At 42.7% G+C, this 21,846-nt stretch overlaps 1 protein-coding gene across 4 annotated transcripts in view; it reads left to right on the plus strand.

The window, feature by feature from the left end:
- The first annotated feature begins 11,713 nt into the window (after nucleotides 1-11,713).
- Tmem64 (transmembrane protein 64) overlaps nucleotides 11,714-21,846 on the plus strand; it is a 46,352-nt gene continuing 36,219 nt past the window's right edge. For all 4 annotated transcript variants that reach the window (XM_087551190.1, XM_087551191.1, NM_001399333.1 and 1 more), the window contains 1 exon segment: nucleotides 11,714-12,684. In XM_087551190.1, coding sequence (XP_087407316.1) covers nucleotides 11,893-12,684 — 792 coding nt within the window. In that variant the 5' untranslated portion in view covers nucleotides 11,714-11,892.

Here is a 21,846-nt window from a genome sequence, read left to right on the forward strand (position 1 = left end):
TGCAAATTCTTACCCACTTTCCCCAGCCACAGACCTGCAGAATCAAGGTCTCTGGGGATGAGGCCCAGTGAAATGTGCCTTTAAAAGCTCCCCAGGGAATTGTGATGCAAACTCAAGTTTGAAAACTCCTGCAAGGGAAATGTACACTGATGCTGCCCCTGTCCTCCAGGCTTACAGTTGTACTCGGCATCCACCCTCAGAACATCCCCTCACGTTTCAAGCCTATCTTGCTGTTTGGTGCCAACTTGGCATTTTCTATACCCAAAAATTTTATTCTACTCCTCTATGCTGTAGGGTCAGACCCCACAGAAAATCTTAAATCCTTATGTGGGATAGAATACAACGGTGAATGCATGGCAGAGGCCCATCTTGGGATCGTAGTAGGTACTCTGTTTTTTATTTTTACATATTCTCCCCCTCCCTTCTCCCCTCCCTCCCACCCTTTTTTTCTTTCCAAAGGAAAAAATTTAAAATGTTAAGATATGTATAATTCTCTTTCCGTAAGTGTGGCTAGAAAGTGATGTGTCTGCCGAGATGGCTCGGTGTAAAGGCATTCTCCCCAAAGACCAGTGATTGGAGATCCATTCCTGGAGCCCACATAGAAGTGGCAGGAGAAAATGAAGACCATGCAGTTCTCTGATCTCTGTACTTGTGCTATCAAAAGTCATATGTTTGTCATGAGGAAGTTTTATACATCAAGCTTTTTTATACTAGGAAACAAAGTCACAATGGTAATAAGATATTCTGAGTTTTCACTTTTTGTACACCTTCATCTTTCTTCTTAATATGAACTACAGAGTCAGTGTGGTGGCTAAGCCAAGCAGCGCCTTGTATGAATGTGATCTTGTACAACAACGGAAATGAAATAATTGAAAGACTTGGCATTTTCATTCATTATTTTTCTCTTTGGAATCTTGGATACCTTTCCCTCAGAGCTGAGACTACAGAATCTGCTAACATCATGATCCATCTGGACTAGAAGTTACATCCATAGAGTCAAACCTGTATGTTTTCATTTTCTTGGTGTGAATAACAATTAGGTAAGCATTTTCATGACACATGTGACTCTGTCCCTCCACCAGATTCTCCTTCTGGGTCAAATATGTAGGGAGGTGAAGTGTATGAGTTGTGAGAGGCTGGAGATACCCAGGAAGTTGGGTGCTTAGTTAACTATGGACAGACATGAGTGTAACACATCAAGCCTGGGTAATATGACAGGAATAAAACAGTTGAAGGCTGGATGGTTGAGAATGGCAGGCATACAGAGGATTTCCTGAGGGGCACGTGTTTCAAATAGTGTTCTTAATTCTGTTCCATGGTCACCCTTAACTGCAAACTGAAGACTTTCTTCAGCACTTGAGCTGACTAGGAAAACATCCGGCCTTCAGTTGTTTTATTCCTGTAGTCAGAATCATTGCCATATTACCCAGGGTCCAGGTATATCTGTACTGATTTAAATTGTATAGCTGCAAGTAATCCTGAAAAGAAACATGCAGAAACTATTTTCCTTACTAGCATGTGAGGAACTGAAGAAAAGCACTGTCATTCCAAGGCCACTGTGTGTGTGTGTGTGTGTGTGTGTGTGTGTGTGTGTGTGTCCATGTATCCCAGGCTGGCTACATACTTACTATCTAGTTAATGATGACCTTAAACTTCTGCCTCTATCCACCAAGTGCTGAGATTACATCTGTGCACCGACAGCCCTAGTTAATAAGATGCCAGGGGTTAAGCCAGTGCCCCATGGATGTTAGACAAGAATCCTTATCAACTAAGCACTATCCCCAATCCACAAGGCCACCAGCTGATGACAAGCTTCATGTTCCTCTCAATGAAGTCTTGTCTGGTATATATACATGTTAACTTAATACAAAAATGAGCAACGAATTAAGGCTTCTGGAACATTTTAATAAAATAAACTTAGTCCTAATTTGAGTCTAGCATCCTAAAATCTCCCCAAACCAAATATTTTAAAGGGCAGCGAAGGAAGGCAAATACACCTCAGATCATTGTGCCAATGCAAAGCTACACGTGATCCTGTTTGAGAGATGATTTGCTGAGTAAGCAAACATCAGTAAACAGATCTGAACAGTTTCAATATCCACGTATCAGAATTATGGATTTACCTACCCTTATGGTCCTATATAGAAAGTGGAGCACATAGAAAACCATAGTTACACTGTAGAAACTTTGGAGTTTGGAGACTGATTTGCCATTGCGTTGTTTTTAATAGCACCCTCGCTTTGGCATTTCAAACAGGATTAATTGACAAGGTTCTTCTATCTACATTACAAGGAACTTGAAACCTTTGCCCTGCTGTGTGGCTGACATGTAAAAAACGCTGGGAGGATGAATCATCTTCCCTTAATGTTCATGAAAATTCATGAAAATGCTGCCCCAGGCTACCAAAGGAGAGACAAAAACTATCTGCATTCTCCCAACCATAGGCAAATAAAACTTCAAATGGCAGATCCCTTGGTGTTAGATATAAGCATAGAAAAATAGTAGAAATATCTCTCCTTTAGGGAATGCCTTGTCTCCTGTAGCTAATCTTCCCCTCAAATCCTAATCCCCCCTTCTCTAGTCTCCGGCTGAGCGTGACTCATCCCTTACTTCCTCTCTTAACCTAAAATTATAAACACATTGGAGTCTTTTAATAATATCCTTACATTCTCAATCCTGTATTAACGTCTAGCTCTCCTTCCTTCCAGTCTGTAAAGATTATGAAAGTGATTAAGACTCATTCCATCATGCTCCCTTTTACTCTCACACTTAAGAACTTGAGGGATCCTCCTTAGTGTTTCTCACCCTGATTGTTTGTGACCTTGAGTAACGTTGACCTTCCCTCCTTCCTTTCTCAGCTCCTCTTTTTCTTGTATTTCTGCTATACAAAAGACCTTTTGATTCCTCTTAATCCTTGAATTTATTTTTAATTTGAAATCTGATTCTACCACGTTGCCTGTGTGGCCTTGGGTAGCTTACATTAAAAAACAAGTGCTGATTGTGCTGAACTGGCCAGGCTCTGATTTGCCTCTCTGTCAATCCGGCTTTCTGCCTGCAACAGAGGCAATGGTGCAGTTTTACAGTTGATTCTGCTGGGTTGACTGGGTGGAATGATGTCTAGAGAAATAGTGAAGCACATTTTTGGGGTTTGTGTTGGAAGGTGGTTTCTAGAGAAGACTGGTATGTGGGAGACACAAGTGAGGAGGATTCACCCATGCAGGTGGAAGGATAGACTGAGGAAAAGCAAACTTCTGGGTTGGAGAGATGGCTCAGTGGTTAAGAGCACTGACTGCTCTTCCAGAGGTCCTGAGTTCAATTCCCAGCAACCACATGGTGGTTCACAACCATCTGTAACGAGATCTGATTCAGTGTGTGTGAAGACAGCTACAGTATACTCATATGTGTGTGTGTGTGTGTGTGTGTGTGTGTGTGTGTGTGTGTGTGTCTGTGTCTGTGTGTATAGTAAATAAATAAAAATCTTTTTTAAAAAAAAGGAAAGAAAAGCAAACTTCTGCTGGTTCACTGTCTGCTCTTGGGGACATTTGGTTTTGTTTTGACTTGGCTTGTTCTTAATGTTGCCCTTCCTTGAGGACATGCATAGCTGACCTTTGCTACTCTATGGGCTCTACTTTTTCCCACCCTTTATATCTCCACTTGCTTTACTCCCTGTGAGTAGATATGAGAGAAATAAGTATGAGGGGAGGGAGGAACAGAGGGAGACAGACAGACAGACACAAAGATCCCTGAATATAATTTGTAGCAGTAGATAATTAATCTGTTCTAATCTTCCCGATGGCAGTGTGAGTTCCTCGCTACCTGCCCCAATGTTCTGGAATCCTGAAAGACACACACACACACACACACACACACACACACAGAGCCTTATATTTAATATGCCTTAATCAGCTCAATAGCTGGGCCACTCCCAAACTTCCATGTTGCTAACACCTCTCTCATCTGATACTCCTGAGTTATTACTTTCTAAAATCTATATTCCAGCCTTGCTACCCTAGACCCAATTTGTGCGTGGAGGGGGGGGGTGTTCCTTACATGATTGCTACTCTGTCTTCTACAGTTCTCAAGCCTGAATCTTATTCCTTTCCTGGCATCAGGAATGTAAATCCTCCTTCTTCTCTTAGTCCCCTTGCCTGGAAATCCTAAAGTCCCACCTCTGTCTCCTTGTCCAGTCATTGGGCACCAGCAACTTTATTTACTAATCAGAACCAACTGGGGACAGGAACCCTCAGTGTCTTACAGGTGGTTTCTTGTGCCATTTTGGAAACTCAATTAGCATAATACAAGTGTTAAACCAAATCCAGAACACTAATTTATTTCTTTTGTTTCTTCTTTGAGTGTGACTACTGTAACCAATCTCCCTGAATGACCAGCCACCATCAACCCTGCCTATAGTGACCTAACATTTATATACCCTCTGAAAAGTTCCCAGAATTCCAAACATCATACAGTCGGAGAAACTATCTGCAGCTGGAAATGCCACGCCTCTGTTAAAGCATGAGGCATATCACAGTCAGTTGCAGTGAAGCAGTCCCATATCATCACACTAGGGATTAAAATGAAAACATATTCTTATAATATTTCTGAGTTTTTAAAGAAACCAACATTCTAGAATTTTCACTGCACACATAAGATCCCTTGGATTGGGTCTGTATCATTTGGTCCGTCTTGTTAGGAAGATTCCTTGGACTGAGCAATTACTGTTTTCCCTTATTCTCCAGACCTCCCAGGCAGACAGGCTGGGTAGCTAGCCTCTGATTGTTCAAATCATTTCTAATATAACTCTTTATAATTAAATATTCTAGTGGTCTGTTCCTCTGGAGAAAAATACTTAAGTCTAATCAAACAAGTCTTACGAGAAATGGTGAATCATCAGGAAACCATTACCAGACATGGGAGAAAACTGGAAACTTAGGAAATGACAATTCTTTCTAGGTAAGAATAGGTAATACCTTATGTTAAAATCATAGAAAAGATGATTAAGAAGAAAGAGATGTGTATCCAGACTACCCAGTCTCTTCCTATCCCATGTTCTTCTGGTCTTGATCACTGCTCAAACCTAAGTGGAAACTGTCCTCAAACAGGAGGTTGGCTGATACTCCAGAAGTCTGCCTACTCAGGGTGAAAAGCAAGGCAGAGGGTGGAGGAGGAACCTTATGGAGAATGAACAGAGAATGGCCAGCACACACACACACACACACACACACACACACACACACACACAATGCCTACTTCTCCTTGGTGCATGTAAAATGGCAGGTCAGAAGTTGTCTCTGTGTGGCCTGGTAGAAGAGGAGAGATGGAATTAAAATGGTACTCTATTCCTATGGGGAATGAATGCATAGATAGACAGACAGATAGGTAAATGTATCTAAGTGAATCTATACATTTCTCTGGTAAGCAACCAGAAGCAACTGTCACTTGTTACACAAGGGCAATCATGGTTATTCCACTGAGCTAGGGTCAAGAACAAATGTTAAGGAGATGTTGTTCCCTATTGACATGAACATTGTAGGAAAAGGGGCCAGAGAAGACTGGCATAAATGGCTATCATGCAAGTATGGCTATCCCACGGGTGGAGACATTGACAGAAAAGTACTTCATTGGATACTCCATGGCAGAAGTGTGTCTTAGGAGCATGGAGGTAGGATTCTCCAAGGTGGTCCAAACTAAACTTTAAGAAGATGCCACCTCTGCCAATGCCTGAGTGGGTGAAAAGAAAAGCAGAAATGTAGCCAGGAAGAGAATACCTCTATGATCTACTCTGATACTAAAACTGGATGGGGACAGGCAGGTAAATGAAAGTACACTAATTTCCCCTATAAACGTAGATGCCAAGGGCAAGGAAACGTCAGACAGTTCACATATTAAGAGGGATTTGGTTATATTCTAGGGATGTAAGATCGGTTCAATGTATACAAATAAATAAACATAATATAAAAGCATAGGTTAGGAACAGAATCCATATGTATGTTCATCACAACATATACAGAAAGCCCATTATTGCATGATAATTATTCAAAAGAAACTAGTAATATAAGGCATATATTTCAGATCAATAAAGGGCATATAAAACAAATCTATAGCCAGTATTATACTAATTGGAGAAAAACTGAAGCACTTTCTCAAATTTAGAATGAGATAAGAGTGTTTGCTTTCTCCACTTTTATTTATTATAGTATTTGAAGTCTTAGTATGGCAACAAGTCATGAGAAATATATAAAAGGGATGCACACAACTAAAGAAGAAGTCAAATACCACAACTGATAGCTGGCATGATGCTCCACTTAAAGGATTCTACTAGAAAACAGATCTGATAAACACTTTAAGAAAGTGGAATCCAAAACCAACATATAGAGGTCTGTAACCTTTCCACATATCAGTAAGAAAATTTGCTATAAATATATCTTATTTGCCATAGCAAACAAACCAAAGCAAACCGAAAACCCTATGATTGTGATGGCTTTTCATGTTAAGCATCAACCTCACAGATATAGAGATGAGACCTCGGGCATCTCGGTGAGGGGTTGTGTGTGTGCATTCATCAAGGGAAGAACGTCTGCTTCCTGTGGGTGACATCGTATCCTGGTTAGGAGTCTGGAGAGAAGGGGCTGAGTGGCAGCCAGCATTTGCTTCTTGTGAGTATCATGGGACTAGGTGCTTCGAGCTCCTGATGAAGACTTCCCTGATCGGAAGTACTGTGAGGCAGAATGAATCCCTCCTCCCATAAATTGCTTTTATCAAGAATTTATTTAACCATAACAGGAAGCCAGACTGAGATACCTAACCAAGCATATGAAAGACCACTAAGAAAACTTCAAAATGCTAAAGAAAGCAATTAAAGATGTTAAGAGATGGATTCTCGTCGCTTGGATTCTCGTGGTTTGGCAGAATTAATTTCTGGAAAATGGCTATACTGAAAATAATCTACAGATTCAATGCTATTATTAAAATTCAGTGATGTTCTTCATTAGAATTAGAGAATAAAAAATCTTACTTCACAGGGAAGCACAAAAGACCACAAATAACCAAAGCTGGCCTCAACAGAAAGCATAAGGTTTTTGAGTCAGCATAGAATTATGGAAGTATGAGAACATGGAGTAAAAGGAAAGAGGGGTGCACTGCTCCCCAGATCGCATCTGATTTTACTGCTGAGAAAGGCAGAGGATTTTAGACTCACTGACAAGGACCTTAATGGTCCACAGAGACAAAATGTGTTTTCTAAAAGACATCTTTCCCAAGAAAGTAAATAAATTGCTCTCATTTAAGGCCAAACAACGCATTCTTAGAGACACCTCAATCAAGGATATCAAGACTAGTAAATAAGGCTCGGTTTACTAAGGGCTAACATGAGGTATAATGATATATTCCCAACCTACTCCCTAGAACGAAATGAAGCCTTACTAAGAACACTTCTTTAACCTTTAATCTTATAACAAATTATACTCTTAGGGGAATATTAAAAAGAAGTGTTGGGAGGAGTCTTTCTTAACAAGTTTTAAAGATAGAATGTGAGAGTCAGTCAAATCCCATATACACCCATTGTAACAAAACCTAATAGTGTCTTTTTTTCTTAGAGAGGCTTATATTTGTCCTATTGAGTATGCTTCCTCTTTCTCTCTTGAGAACCTTTCTATTCTTTTTCCTCCCCCTCCTCTTCCTCCTTCTCCTCTTCCTCCTCCTCTTCCTCTTCCTCCTCCTCCTCTTCCTCTTCCTCCTCCTCCTCTTCCTCTTCCTCCTCCTCTCTCTCTCTCTCTCTCTCTCTCTCTCTCCCTCTCCCTCTCCCTCTTCCTCTCCCTCTCTCTGTCTCTCCCTCTCTCTCTGTCACCAAGAAAAGTTTCTCTGTGTAACCCTGGATATCCTGAAACTCCCTCTGTGAACCAGGCTGGCCTTGAACAGAGATCTTCCTGCCTCTGCCTCCTGAGTGACAGGGTTAAAGACCTGTGCCAACACACCTGGCTGAATCTTTCTAGTTTTAATAAATCCAACTTTGCTTCATATTTCAGTTGCCTTGAAGTTCAGTTCTTTATAGAATCATGTATCTAGGTTCTGCATGGGTAAAACTTCATGACCGGATACACACACACACACACACACACACACACACACACACACACACACACCAGATATGTAAAATAAAAAAATAGAATAGAGGACTTATAACCAAACACACATATACAGCTATATCCATAAAAGTTTTAACAAAGTGCCAAGGACATACATTGAAAAAATGACAACCTCTTGAATAAATGTTGCCAAGAAGACTGAATGTGAAATTAGATCCATATTTCTTAAACTGCAGAAAAATCACTTTGAATGGATCAACAATCTTCACATGAGATCAGACGCTCTGAAACTGCTAGGGAAAAACACCTGAATATATAAGCATAGGCAAGAACTTTCTGGAAAGGACTGAAACAGCAAGGAAAACACTTTAAGAACTGATAAATGAGATAACACACAATGTAAAAATTTCTACAAAGAAAAGAAGACAGTTATCTAGATGAAAAAATTCCTACACAATAAGAAAATAATATCATTGCCAACTATGTACCACACAAGGGTTAGTTTCTAGTATATGTAAAAAAACTGAAAAAATTAAATACTCCCAAATCTAAATCTTCTAATCAATAAACTAGTTAATGACTCCAATGAACAATTCTCTAAGGAAGAAGCAGAAGTTACCGATAAATACCTTTGCTATTCATGAAGTGCAAACTTAAAGCTCCTGAGAGTCTCATTCCAGTCAGAATGGAAATCAGCAAGAAAACAAATATGGGTGAGGATGGGGGAAAGAGGAAGCCTTATTCACTGCTGGTGGTTAAGCTACCACATTGTGCCAGCCAGTGTGGAAATCAGAGTGGAGGTTTCTCAAAAAGAAATAAACAAATAAAAAGCAACCAAGCAAACCAAAATCCTTACGTTATAAACAAAGAAACCTATACCACTCTACCACTCCTAGATACATCTACCTGAAGGACACTGCAACGTACTGCGGAGCTGCTCGCATGTTCATGGCTGCTAAGAAACGGAGCCACCGTACACACCTATTTAAAAGCATGAACAGATGCAGAAAGTGTGATCCCTATGTGATACATGTGCGTAAGCAATTTTCCTCAGCTCCAGTGGAAACTGAGCCTATGACATTGCAGAAATGAAGATGAAACACGTTAGGTTAAGTAAACTGAGCCTGGCTCATCGACAAATACTGCTTGAACTTACATATGCAAAACCATGAGCGTGCACGTGTGTGTGTGTGTGAACTAGAAAGTCAGAGGTCTGACGGAAGCAGGGAGGAGTGAAAGATGAGGTTACAGAATATACAAACTGTTACATGAATAATGCAGAAGGGAATTATTAAGGGGGAAAGAGACTATTAAGAGTGGATCACGGGGAGAGGGGGCCAATAAGAGCAAATCATTATTAAAATTCGATAAGAAACACAATACTTGGGGGTTAACTTAAAATTCAAAGTCTGTCGGGTATTCTAGGAAGCTAGTTATTGGGGCTCTCAGGGCAGTCAAAATGGCAGCTTTCACAGTGTCTTTAGTTGGGGGGAGACAGACAGTGAAAGAAATCTCTTTGGCAGGCAGACTTGTCCTTCAGGTGAGAGTCGTCCGGGATGTCCTTTCTGAAAACAGGCCTGCAGAGCCTAGTATGAGTAAGGGAAGGGAAACTAGACTTTCTAAGAGACAAGGGAAGACCATTCACCAGAGAGATAGCAGGGGTAGAGTGAGGGATCAGCAGGGGTAGAGTGTGAACAACCTCAGGTCGGAGACATGCCCATGCAAGAGAGGGGAGGCCAGTGTGCTAGTATGTGATGAGGCAAGGGCAATGAGGTAGGGGTGGCAGCAGAGGTGAGGTCATAAACACCTTTGTAGGCCAGGGGAAGAGTTAATATTTTCCCATAAGGGTTCTAGGCTGATCATGATGGACCGCTGTGTGGGAATCAAGACATGCCTCGCTTCCCATCGTAAAATGTAATCTTCATAATTCTACGAAAAATAAATTACAGTGGCACAAGCGTGGAAACGTTCCACTACAATTTACACTGCGGTGGGTCAAGGCACTGTGCCCAGTGGATGCAGATGGTATCTTGGATAATCATGTGCTGTGTAAATAGGGATGAACTCCTGATCCAAGACTGGCCCATCCAGAGAACTGGCATCGCAAGAGCTGGCTCAGAACTCAGGCCTCTGCATTTGGATTTTAGTCTTCTATAATGTGAACTGGAGGCTTACGCATGGAGTTGGTATGGGAATAAACGACAGATAGAGAACAGAAACGGAAATAGGATGCCGGGCTTCATCATCATCATCACCACCACCACAATTATTATTATTATTATTATTATTAAATATTAAGTAATATGAGGTAGTCTTCCAGACTCTTCACAAGGGTCTAAGTAACAAATTTCATTTCTCAGACCTGTCCTCCTTCACACCAGTCAGAAGTAATGAAGACCTGCCCTGATAATCTCACTTTCACATGTCAGTGGTTTTTCTTCTCACTATTTCCATCAAGAACTAACTGGGGTTCTTACTCTTCACTATCTTCCTTCCCAAGATGAAAAGTCGCAGAGCTCAGTCTCTGGAACATTGATAAGTGACATGGCAAAGAGCAAAAGGATTTTGGAAGGTTTCCGAAGGCATATAAAAGCTAGTCACAATTCACTTGGCAGAATATGTCGTGCAGACTGACCCAAACACAAGGCCTAAACAGAAAAGCCAGTCTACCATGACTGAGAATACAGAGAATATTTAGCACACCTATTACCATTCAGTCATCCATAACCATGGTTTTAACTGTTGCCTGTGTATCAATGTCAAAATTTCTAGGAGTGGTAATTCATGCCAACACTGTTATTCCTATTTTCAAACATCTAACCGAATCCACATTTGGCTCTTGATATGGACATCTCGATTCTCATGCATCAAACTCATTTATTATATTTTCCTTGGGTCAATGTTTCCATCTATTTACTACCTCAAATAAGAACTCTAGATAGCATTCTTGATTCCTTATCTCGCTTTCCTAGCACTATGTCAGTCTTAAATCTATACATAGCCCTGAAAGGGCTGGTAACAGAAGCCCTTAACAAAGGTCTTCTGAGGAGGAATCTTTTTCCAAGCACAGTGCTTGGCACTCAGGAAAGGATTAGGAACTAGAAGACACATTTTCTGAAGAGTGGCCCTTCACAACCAATCCCCTGGGCTCCTAAACAACCAAGTTATCTAGAACCCACTGGGAGACTTAATCTCTGGGATTGTACATCTGGCCTCCTCAGAACAGACAAGAACTCCTTCCCTAAAGTCGCTAGACAGCTTTGGATGAGAGTGACACGCTGCTTGTTTGCAGGAGAGGTCAATCGGAAACCACTAGAGAGGCACTTGGCAAGAGTTCCAGCAGCTGCGGCCAAGGGTCTTTGACACGCAGGCAGGCACGCGCGCGCCCGTGGAAGCTGGGAGCGCGCAGCCCCGGGTCCCCTTTCCGCTTCCCGTGGCTTCCCTCCACCTCACTCTACTGCCCTGGCAGCGGAGGACTCCGTTGCCAGAGAGACGCGGGTACCTCGCCACTCAACCGCAGCCCGGGCCCGGCGTCACGGGGGCGTGACCCACCACCCAGCTATGTCTCCGCCCCCTGTGCGCGTGCCCCGCCCCTCGGGCCCAAGGGGGCGGGCTCTGCGAGCGCGGGGTCCAGACTCCACCGACTCCCGGTCGGACCGTGTCTCGACTGCCGCTGCTGCCGTCTGTCTCCGGCCGTTCCCTCCCCGCAAGCGGACGCAGGGAGCCGAGGCCTGGCGTGCGGGGTGCCATGGAAGGCGGCAGGCAGGGGGACGCGGCGGGAGCGGAGACACTGGCCGGCTGAGGCCGAGGCATGCGGAACCCCGGCGGAAGCCTGCTCCACACGCTGCCCCGGGCCTTGCAGCACGCCGGTCGGCCGGGCGGTGCGGAGCAGCCGGGCCGCTGGGCACCGGAGCGGACAGCGGGAGGGGACTGCTCGGAGGACCGCCTTCCCCGTGGGGGCGGGGCCAGCGCGGCTGCTGCTGCGGCGGCGGCCTCGGGCGCGCTGCTCGGCGCCTATCTGGAGCGCCACGGTCCGCCCGCGGCCTCGGACTTGCCGGCGCCGGCCGGGGCGTTGGCAGGCGGCCCCGGGAGCGGCGGCGGCGTGGTGGTCGGGGTGGCCGAGGTGAGAAACTGGCGCTGCTGCTGCCTCGGCAGCACCTGTTGGTGCCGGAGCCTCGTGCTGGTGTGCGTGCTGGCCGCCCTGTGCTTCGCTTCCCTGGCCCTGGTCCGCCGCTACCTGCAGCACCTCCTGCTCTGGGTGGAGAGCCTCGACTCGCTGCTCGGTGTCCTGCTCTTCGTCGTGGGCTTCATCGTGGTCTCCTTCCCCTGCGGCTGGGGCTACATCGTGCTTAATGTGGCGGCCGGCTACCTGTACGGCTTCGTGCTAGGCATGGGGCTCATGGTGGTGGGCGTCCTCATCGGCACCTTTATTGCTCATGTGGTCTGCAAGCGGCTGCTCACCGCCTGGGTGGCCGCCAGGATCCAGAGCAGCGACAAGCTGAGCGCCGTTATCCGTGTCGTGGAGGGAGGAAGCGGCCTGAAGGTGGTGGCGCTGGCCCGGCTGACTCCCATACCTTTTGGGCTTCAGAATGCAGTGTTTTCGGTAAGTGGTCCCCTTGGCCTTTCTTTCTCGATCACTCTCCAAATTTGTCTTTTAGAGCCCTTGTGACCACCCTAGGAGGCGCTCTGTATGACAGATACCCAACAGAGCGTCATTGACGTTTTTTATGACATCCTGAAAAAATTATACTACAAATTCATATAACACAGTCCCTTGAAAGACCTGCTAAAGAACTAATTTTTTTCCCCGGTGCGTGTGTTTGTGTATGAGTTTGATAAGAAAAAGTGAAGTACTCATTTAACTTGGGTTGGGGGAGACAGGCAAAGGAAAGTATCCTGTTGTCATTGCATGTCTGAAGCGGCTTTGGTAGCTTTTTGACTTTGAGACTTGACTTCCTAGCTTCTCTCTGCCCTGCATACATTGGGAGCAGGGTTTTGATTCAAGTTTCTGGCTATATTGGGGCTGTGGATCGCTTTTGTTTTTAGCAGTGGAGGAGACAGCCGAGACCCCAAGTTCTTGGAGTTTCCTAAATTTTCAATAGGCTTCTTAAAAGTAGTTTGCCGTAATACTGTGTAAAAGCTGAGGATCCTGTTTATCTTTGTTTAGAATTCTATTTTGAAGTCACTTGGGTGGTTCATAAAACAAAGTGAGCACCGGCTCTTCTTACCTTGTAAGGTTTAGCTTCTTCCGTGTAGGTTTCTATAGCGAGGGTGCACCAGATTTAAGGGTAGAAATGTTGCTGGTGAGGTAGCGACCACTTGATGGGAACTCTGTGGCTTTAGGACAAATTATGAAACCTAATCTGAAGTATGTCTTGTTTGAAGACAGGCCCGCACTCTAGCCCAGGCTGTCCTAGAACTCACTGTGTAGCTCAGGCTGGCCTCAGACAGGCAGTGATTCTCCTGCCTTAACCTCCCTTAGTGTTGTGTGACCAGCATGGGTCCCCGTGTCCAGCTTTGACTTGACTTTTGTGGAAAAGGACCAGCTGACTGACTTTCCCACGTTCAGTGACTGCAAACTAGAGCTCACACCTGTGATTCCTAGGTATTCGCCATCAAATCAAAGGAAACTGCAAGTAGTGAGGGACAGCAGTAAGTGTGGCCTCAGCCCTTCAGCTTTTATTGTTTCACACTGGAATATGAGCATACATGGTGATCAGCCTTAATAGATCGGCTGAACCAAGACTATGAGATATGACCAGGAACATGAGTTTAATGCTGATAGTGTGATCACGGCCAGCATCTTTTTCTTGTCTGCGTAGTGTGTTGAAAGATACTCCTTCCAGGGATCTTCCGTCCTCAGCCGGTAGAAGTGACTGTACAATCAAATAGTTGTTGCCTACAGCAGATGGGAACACTGAGCTGGTACTCTGCAGTCCTGCTGTCTTCGGCGTCTGCTGACCTTGGCTAAGATGTCTGTTCTTTCTGCACCTTAATTTCCGTTTGTAAGATGAGGAAAGTGTTGGGTCTTGTTTGATGGGCTACTGGTGTGCATTTTGTTGTTTAGCTACTGGTTGCTCTGTCTGTTGTTTTTGCCCAGAGTCACCTGGGAAGTAAAGAAGCGGTGGAGCCAAACTTTGACCTGTGGCCTAGATAGCGCCCCAGCCTATAGCCCACTCTGTTTCCTCATGGGATATTTGCTACCTAATAAAGTCACAGATACTGGAGAAGATATGTATTGATTACAACCTTTTCCTTTCCTAATGTCTCTTTTATATTAAATTCATAAGTACTATACTACTGTAAATAGTTTGAGGTTACTCAATTTGTAGTTGAGTTTAACAGGGGTCAGGAGTCTTTCATTTTGGCATTAACTGCATCAGGAGAAAAAGAAGAAAGAATTCTATTGCAAGAGGGTATTGTTACCATTTCAGAAAGAAGACAACAACGCCTCATTATCCTGAAACTTTTAGAGTCACCTGGCAGAGGCAGCGCAGCGGTTAAGACATGTAATCAGCTGATGGTAGCGTGTGTTGCTGTAAAATTCTCAAGCATAAACAGAAGCAGGATGGGCCGTGAAGGTCTGGACATGGTCTGTTGGTCCACATTCTCCTAGGCTGTCTTCTCGTAGCAGAGGCCCTTTCAACCTACGTAGTTGGCTGTGTTTACTCAGGGTCAGTGAGATTGAGAAAACACAGTGTGGGGCAAGGTTGGCTTGAACCCGAATTCTCTGTTTTGCCTTCTAGATCATCGTTGTGCCTCTAGACCTCATGCCAATCGCACCTAGCCAGACATACTCTTTTGTTCTCTACTTTTCTTCTTATCGAGTCTTTTAAAGTACCGCCCCCTCCACTTGAAAACGATTTCTCATTTTCTCAATGACCATGAATATAATATTAGCTCAAAGAGGAACTTAGGTATAAAAGTCAGACAAAGCACAGATTCTGAAAATAGTCTTTGCTTGGTTCCTCCTATGTGAAATCCCTGTTTCCTCATTTGCAAAATGCTGTAGAGTCATGAGTGTCTACTAAGCTAATGTTTTGAAGGCATTATTTTGCCTGCCCCATACAATTGTTGGTGATCAAGGTAGTTATAGTTTTGTAAAAGTTGAGTATATTGAAGATGAAAGGGGGTTTCCCTTGCTTCTAATTATTAACCATGATTTTTTAATTCTCCCTTGCACGCTAGAAAGAGATTAGCAAGCTTACACACAACACTTGATAACTCTCCAAATAGAAAGTATTGGTCCGTGAGCTGTAAGAAATAAAATTCTTCAGGTGTGTACTTAGGTGTTTCTCTCCCATCGTTTCTCCTGGGACTTTCTCACAGTGTCTTTGATGAAATCCTCTATCTGCAGGTCTCGCTGCACATTACAGAGATCTCGGAACTTACAGTTTGCATGCTGCCGAGTATGGCTCCTAAGTGGACACACATTTGAGATGACTTGTACGGTTTCTTACTAGATTATTCATGGTAGCCTTAATTAGGCCGTTTTGGTAACCCTAGTTTTCGGTGGTCCAAAGGGAAGGTTTGTTTATTCTGCTTGATATGGGTTGTGTCAAGGTTAATTCTGGGGAAGGACCCACTGCCTTAGGTTGTTCTGCCTCTGGAACTTGGGTTGGCAGAGCCATTACTTTGCATTTGGCTGCTGTCAGTGAGGAACTGCGTTTTCTGCTTTACATGTCCCTTGTGATCTCGTTTTTCCTGGCCTGAGCAAGCTGCATGGTCATGGGCCAATAAGTTGCCTATTGCATTTGTGAGTCCCCAAAGCCAGCTTTGACTTCACTTTTAAAGTAAAGATGCCACATGACTAGTATCTCAATTCTCCGTGGTGAGGGATTCTAAACTGGAGTTCACATTGCGATCCCCAGCTACTCAGCCTGTCAACTTTTACCATTTTGCAGTTGTGTACGATGAACTTAAATTTTGACCAACTTTACAAAAGTCATTTGTACCAAGACTTTAAGAAATGACTGACTTTAAGAAATGAGCATGGTTGCTGAGATTAGTGAATTAATTAATTCCGGACTTTCAGGTGTCCCTTGTAGTGGATCTCACTTTTTCCTGGCCTGAACAAGTTACAAGGTCATAACTGCCTTCACCGGAGTGCTGATGTGGCGGCAGGGGAGAGGAGCAGGGCAGCTAGTGTAGTCGTAATGCCTCTGGCTCTCGGCATGATCTCCATTCACCTTAATGCCTCTGGCTCTCGGCATGATCTCCATTCACCAGGTGTTAATCATGTTCCCAGTCCTGTGGGCTTTGCCTCCTGACACTTGAGTCCAGCCTACTGCCTCTGCTGTGATTCAGGAACCTTTACCTCATACCGAGGGTCCCTGCCTCTTGCTTCAGGCTTACATTCTCCCGTCTTTATCCAAAACTGAACTCTGCAGTACAAATGTGATCTGATTATTACCCTTTGTGAATTCCCGGGTAAGTGCTCTTTTCCCCAAGAATGAATCATGCCTACCCTTGACTAGTTCCTCTTTTTGCTATCTATACTTAGTGGCTTTTGACCTTTTGATGTCTTCATTTATTGAATCCTTGGTACCCTTAGAAGGAGACATGACTTAAATATAGGGAATGAAATCCTGTCTCTACTAGAAACTTCAGGTGTCACTTTTCTGTTTCCAGTTGAAAGGAACTCTAGATCAGTAAAGGACTGTTGGTACTAAGTACAGGAGACAAAATGTTTCTAAAGTCTTTTAGAAGAAACACTTTGGTAAGTCTTTTCAGACGATCAGATCACACCCTACACTGAATAAACATGATACTGTCCTTGTAATGGCTGCTCTGTGAGGTCCCCTTGGAGACTTGTATTTTAAAGTTACTTCCAGTAAAATGGTGGTCTTAATCTCAAGACTACAAGATTGTGGGTTGTATGGGTAAGAGAATTCATAATCGTATTTCCAATCCTCACGAGTCTGACATAAGGCTGTGCCACAGGAGTTCCTAAAAGACTTTTTTACTTTACTCAAAGGAAAATAATACAAAGTCAAAAATTCCTGTAGATTCTTCTCTCAAACAGGTGTACATGGAAAATTTATTTTCATTAACCTTAAATGTTTGAAACATTTTTCATTAACCTTAAATACTAAAAGAAACATATAGTGTACAAGATTGCCTTACACGTTGTGTGCCACAACAGAGCAGATTTACGTGCATGGTATCCCTTAATTTTCCTTACAGCTGTTGTTGAAGACATTATCAATCTTTTATAAAGGACAAGCACCACAATCTTAAATCAGACTTGGCTTTAACATGTACTTAGTTGTCTTAAGGAAGTTGTACTTTTTTTAGATACATACTTTGTGTTATAAAACATATTTAATAATATCTACTGCAAAACCATGGTATGTTACGGTTGTCATTATATACTATTTCTCTCTGTTCTCTGCATCCCCACAACAGGCATGGAGCTCCCTTTTCATAGTGTCTACATTGCCCATACTAAGCAGTGGGCACCAGTCGCTCATGCATAATTACTTATTTAATATTCATCTTCTTACAGTTAAAACTGTTGGAGCATAACTGGCTGATAGTGGCTGGTTCTGTGTTGGTGCAGGAAAAACTAGCTTTCTTAGAGGTCTGCTATCCTTATGAACCCTCTGTAGTGAGCCTCTTGTTAGAACTCTTTCCTGTGAGACATTGTGCAGGGCTCTGCAGAGTTGAGTTGATATTAGGGTCAGCAAATTATACTGCAGCATAGTGCATCGTGCATGTGAACAGTCTGAAACTCAGACTTTGGCAGCTGGGCATCAGATATATGTTCTTTGTAGCTTTTATTTTTGGAGAAAAGACAACAAAGTTTAAGTGTTGAGACAGATCCTTATCTATATCCTTACGAAACCTAAAATATTTACTACTTCACACTTAATGGAAAGAGTTTAACCACTTCTGCTTTGTAGTCAGTGCAACAAAATACCCACCAGGCCACAGCTCCTGCTGCTGCCTCTGAAGAGAGGCCTGTATGTCATCTTCTCAAGACAAAACAGTTTAAGTGGAAGTAGTATGCATTGAGTGTAAAGTAGAAACAGAATAAGCATATGTAAAAGTACCAAGCATTAGCACCACTCAGCCAGTGTCTCGGGAGTACCTGTACTCTCCAGCCCTTCCTTACTCCGGTTGTTTGGTGTACTCTTAGAAGGGTAGAAGCAGCCACAGCAGGACTTTGATTGTGCATTGGATTGATTGTGAGTGAGAGATCAGGGAGCATAAGCCCATACTGACTGGAACACTGCCACACAAAGATGCCATCGTAACTTAAAACAGACCTAACTGCACACGGCATGCAGAACCCTTGAATAGATCTCCCTAGGATTTGATTTATCAACAAGAGTTTCTTTTAGTAATTTAATTCACAACTGAAATTACATCTATTACAATTAATTTTTAAAAATTGGGCAAGTCCAAAGCCATAAATGTGATCTTTGTCTTAACCTGGGAACTCTCAGGGCTTCTAGTTCTGTGTCATCTACTGTGTTCATGATGAAGTCTTGAGTGAATCTGGCCTCCAGTTGTCTTACTTGTAAATGGTCAAGAGTAGAAAGGTCTTAACCTGACCTTTTAAATTTTTCTAAAGAATTTAGTGGGAATGTGTTTTATTTAAAGTGTTGTCATTTCCTGGAATTCTGGTTCTTTGCTATGAATACAGATGTAGACTGGAACAGAGATATAGATTATGATACTCGTCCTGAGGCAATGTATTAATATAAACTGATTTCTGCACTTGGCCTGCAGAACAGAGAACTGGGGGAAGCAGTGCACTTTAGGGTTGTTGGTAGATAGCATCTTAGCCACATCCTCAGACCTTCCTGTGTCACTGAGACAGCCAGCTGTCTTTCATTATTTCCTTGGAGCACTGTTCTCTCGTTCTGCTCTGTGATTATCTAAACGCTTCTCTGGTGTCTCTGCTGTATACGTGCTTAAGTTTCACATAGCTTTCTCTAGCTCATAGCACTATGTGGAGTGTCTTAATAACCCTTCCTGGAATAAAGACAAAAAAAAGTAGAGAGGTCTGAAAGCTCTCTTAGCATGGTTTCTCCCTTGCTTTACAAAGACATTTCCTTACAAAGCTTGAAAAGTACAGGTCAAGAAAACAATTAACTTTTTTTGGGCTCCTTTGCTTTGCTTTGTAGTTAACTGATCTATGTTTTCTTCAGTTGGTGTTATGATTTTTGTGACCTTCTCTTGCTCAGTGCAGTCATATTCTGTACCATGACTTTTAATAACCACATACCTATCCTTGTCTCTCTCCTTTTTCAATTCCAGTTTAGAGCTGGACCTTATGTGGGAAAGGTATTTGACCAATTTTTGTTGAATGAATAGAAAAGGTAAACCTTTAATTTATCAAGCTATGTAAAGAATTTTCACCTCGTATTCTAGAGGTTATGTTTAATAAGGTTGTACCCTTCCCCTTCCCACAGGAGGATTCAGTGTTATGGGTTAATCAAATTCTTAAATGGACCATTGATCTCTAGATTACTTGGGAACCATTAGTGGTTCCTAATTTAGGGATGTGGTGCTGGTGAAGTTTGTGTGTGTGAAGGTGGATCTCACATCAGATGGCCAAGCCACAGCAGTCAATAGGAGGTCCTTTGTTCTAAAGCCCTCTATCTGATAAGAGTAGAACCTCTCCCAGCCCTCATCCCTACCCTGAATCCTACATTTTTTTAGTAAAAAGATTTTTCTCTGGACTGTCAAGGTTGCCGCTTAATCAGAGTATCTCAATTTTGACCCAGAAGTTACTGGAAATACTTTTAATTCCCATTCTGTATCCATTTAGCAGGTAATTAGTATGTGCCTACTAAACAGTAGTGTTCTAGATACTACACATAAATAGCTGTGAATTAGTCCAAGCCTAAAGTCAGAAATCCTAAGGCATGACCATTCCAGGGGGAACAAGCATTCTAGGTATATGGTGCAAATATTACTGATAGTAACTTCGTAGGTAAAGTGTTTTCTGTATGCTAGGTGAGCATTTCTAAATAGTCCATTACAAGGAGACTTTTTTTTTTAAATTTCAGGCTGTTTATAAATATCAGCTGTTGTTTACATATTTGTAAACAAACCAGTTTTGAGATTTATATAATTAGCTTCTAATTAGCATATATTTACAGCTAATATTTATTAGGTATTTTTCATAATGGTCTAGGAGAATAATAAAACAAATTTATTCTGGGCCAGGGACAATAAACTGTGGAACCGTCAATTGCTGTCCAGTGTGATAGGACAAGAACTGCCCATCACAGCCACTGGAAGCACTTACTTCATATTGTCTTTGGGTAACAGAGTTTCCTTCGGGAATCTTTGACTGGCTAGTGAATGACTGTTGCCTCAGTCAAGGGAGTGGGAAGAAGCCTGAGTATCCTTTCCAGAAGCAAAGCATGTGCTAGGCACTAAGAGCATTGAGATATGGCTGGAGCTCTGACATAAAGCTTTAGATGCTCAAAGGCCAGGCTGCCGAAATGAGATGGAGCTCAGACTGGGGAATTGATACCTTCTGAGGATCAGGCTTGCATTTTAAATTAAATTCTTTTGTCTTTAATAAAAAGCAATGTAGGTATTCATGATTTTTCTGTACAATATTGAATATATTACACTTAGAACTCATACAATACCTTAATAGTAATTGTCTAAACAATACCATTGATGCACAAACCTTGAAGTGCACCTAACACAAGAAGGTGTGATTTGTCCAACCCAATTAGACTCACAGAGTTATAGGTAAAATTCGAGGTCTTTTGAACACATTACTTTTATGCTTTTCACTAATTCTATATCAAGTTATTCTATGTAATATTGATAAAGTTTTAGTGTTTTAAGTTAGAATTTGTAAAGCCCTGTGTAAGAAACATAAGCTTGTTTCTGCGGCAGCATTCCCCAGGGATAGTATTGTATGCCCCTCGTCAGAAGAATGTGGGTTCCAAGCTGCTCTTCAGGGGAGTCACTGCAATTCTGGAGGATTACTATGTGTCATCAGTGCTGGACAAATGGCAGCTACTACCCTTACAGCGGGTCTGCTTCCCAGCGCCCACACTGGGCAGTGTCCAGCCGCCTGTGACCCCAGCTAGGGAATCTGCCCTGTTCAGGTACTGCCCATTTGTAGCTCACACACAGAAACTCAGGCACACACGTACAGATAAAACAGTAGTGTATACATACAGATAAAAAAAATGAGTATTTAAAAGTATATTACCAATGTATAATATGTTTACACACACACACACACACACACACACACACACACACACACGTCTGTCAGGTGGCATTCATAATCTCTGAAAGTCTCACACGTAATTTCTGTCCATAGCAATTGTCCAACTAAAACTGATGTTCTAGGTTGAGATTGCCATGGGCTCTTTGGATTTGGAGGATAAGTGTGATGTCAGGGTCCCAGCGTACTCTAGGTAGGTGGCAATCCCAGTGCACTGTGTGGATCTTTATCTCTCTAAATAGACAAGTAGTCACATCTAAAACTCTGTGGGCAAAGACTTGGGAGAGCAGGCTGGGGAGTAGGAACTTGAGTTTGTCAAAGATTAGAAAAATGCAGGTTCTGACTAGGATTTGTGCTTGTTCAAATCCCACTTTAAAATAACTTGAAATCTTATCTCTAGTAGTGTGATTATCTGAAGTTTGTCATTTGTTTCTCTTAGATAGCTTCACATAAACAATAGATGGAAGTGGTGTGGTACTTTTCCCCATGAAAAGGCTTCATCCTTGACATTTGGATGAACTCTGATTTAATGTTGGACAGTAGTCATGATAA

Source organism: Rattus norvegicus, chromosome 5, assembly GCF_021556685.1.
Source record: "Rattus norvegicus strain SHRSP/BbbUtx chromosome 5, alternate assembly SHRSP_T2T, whole genome shotgun sequence".
NCBI classification, from domain to species: domain Eukaryota; kingdom Metazoa; phylum Chordata; class Mammalia; order Rodentia; family Muridae; genus Rattus; species Rattus norvegicus.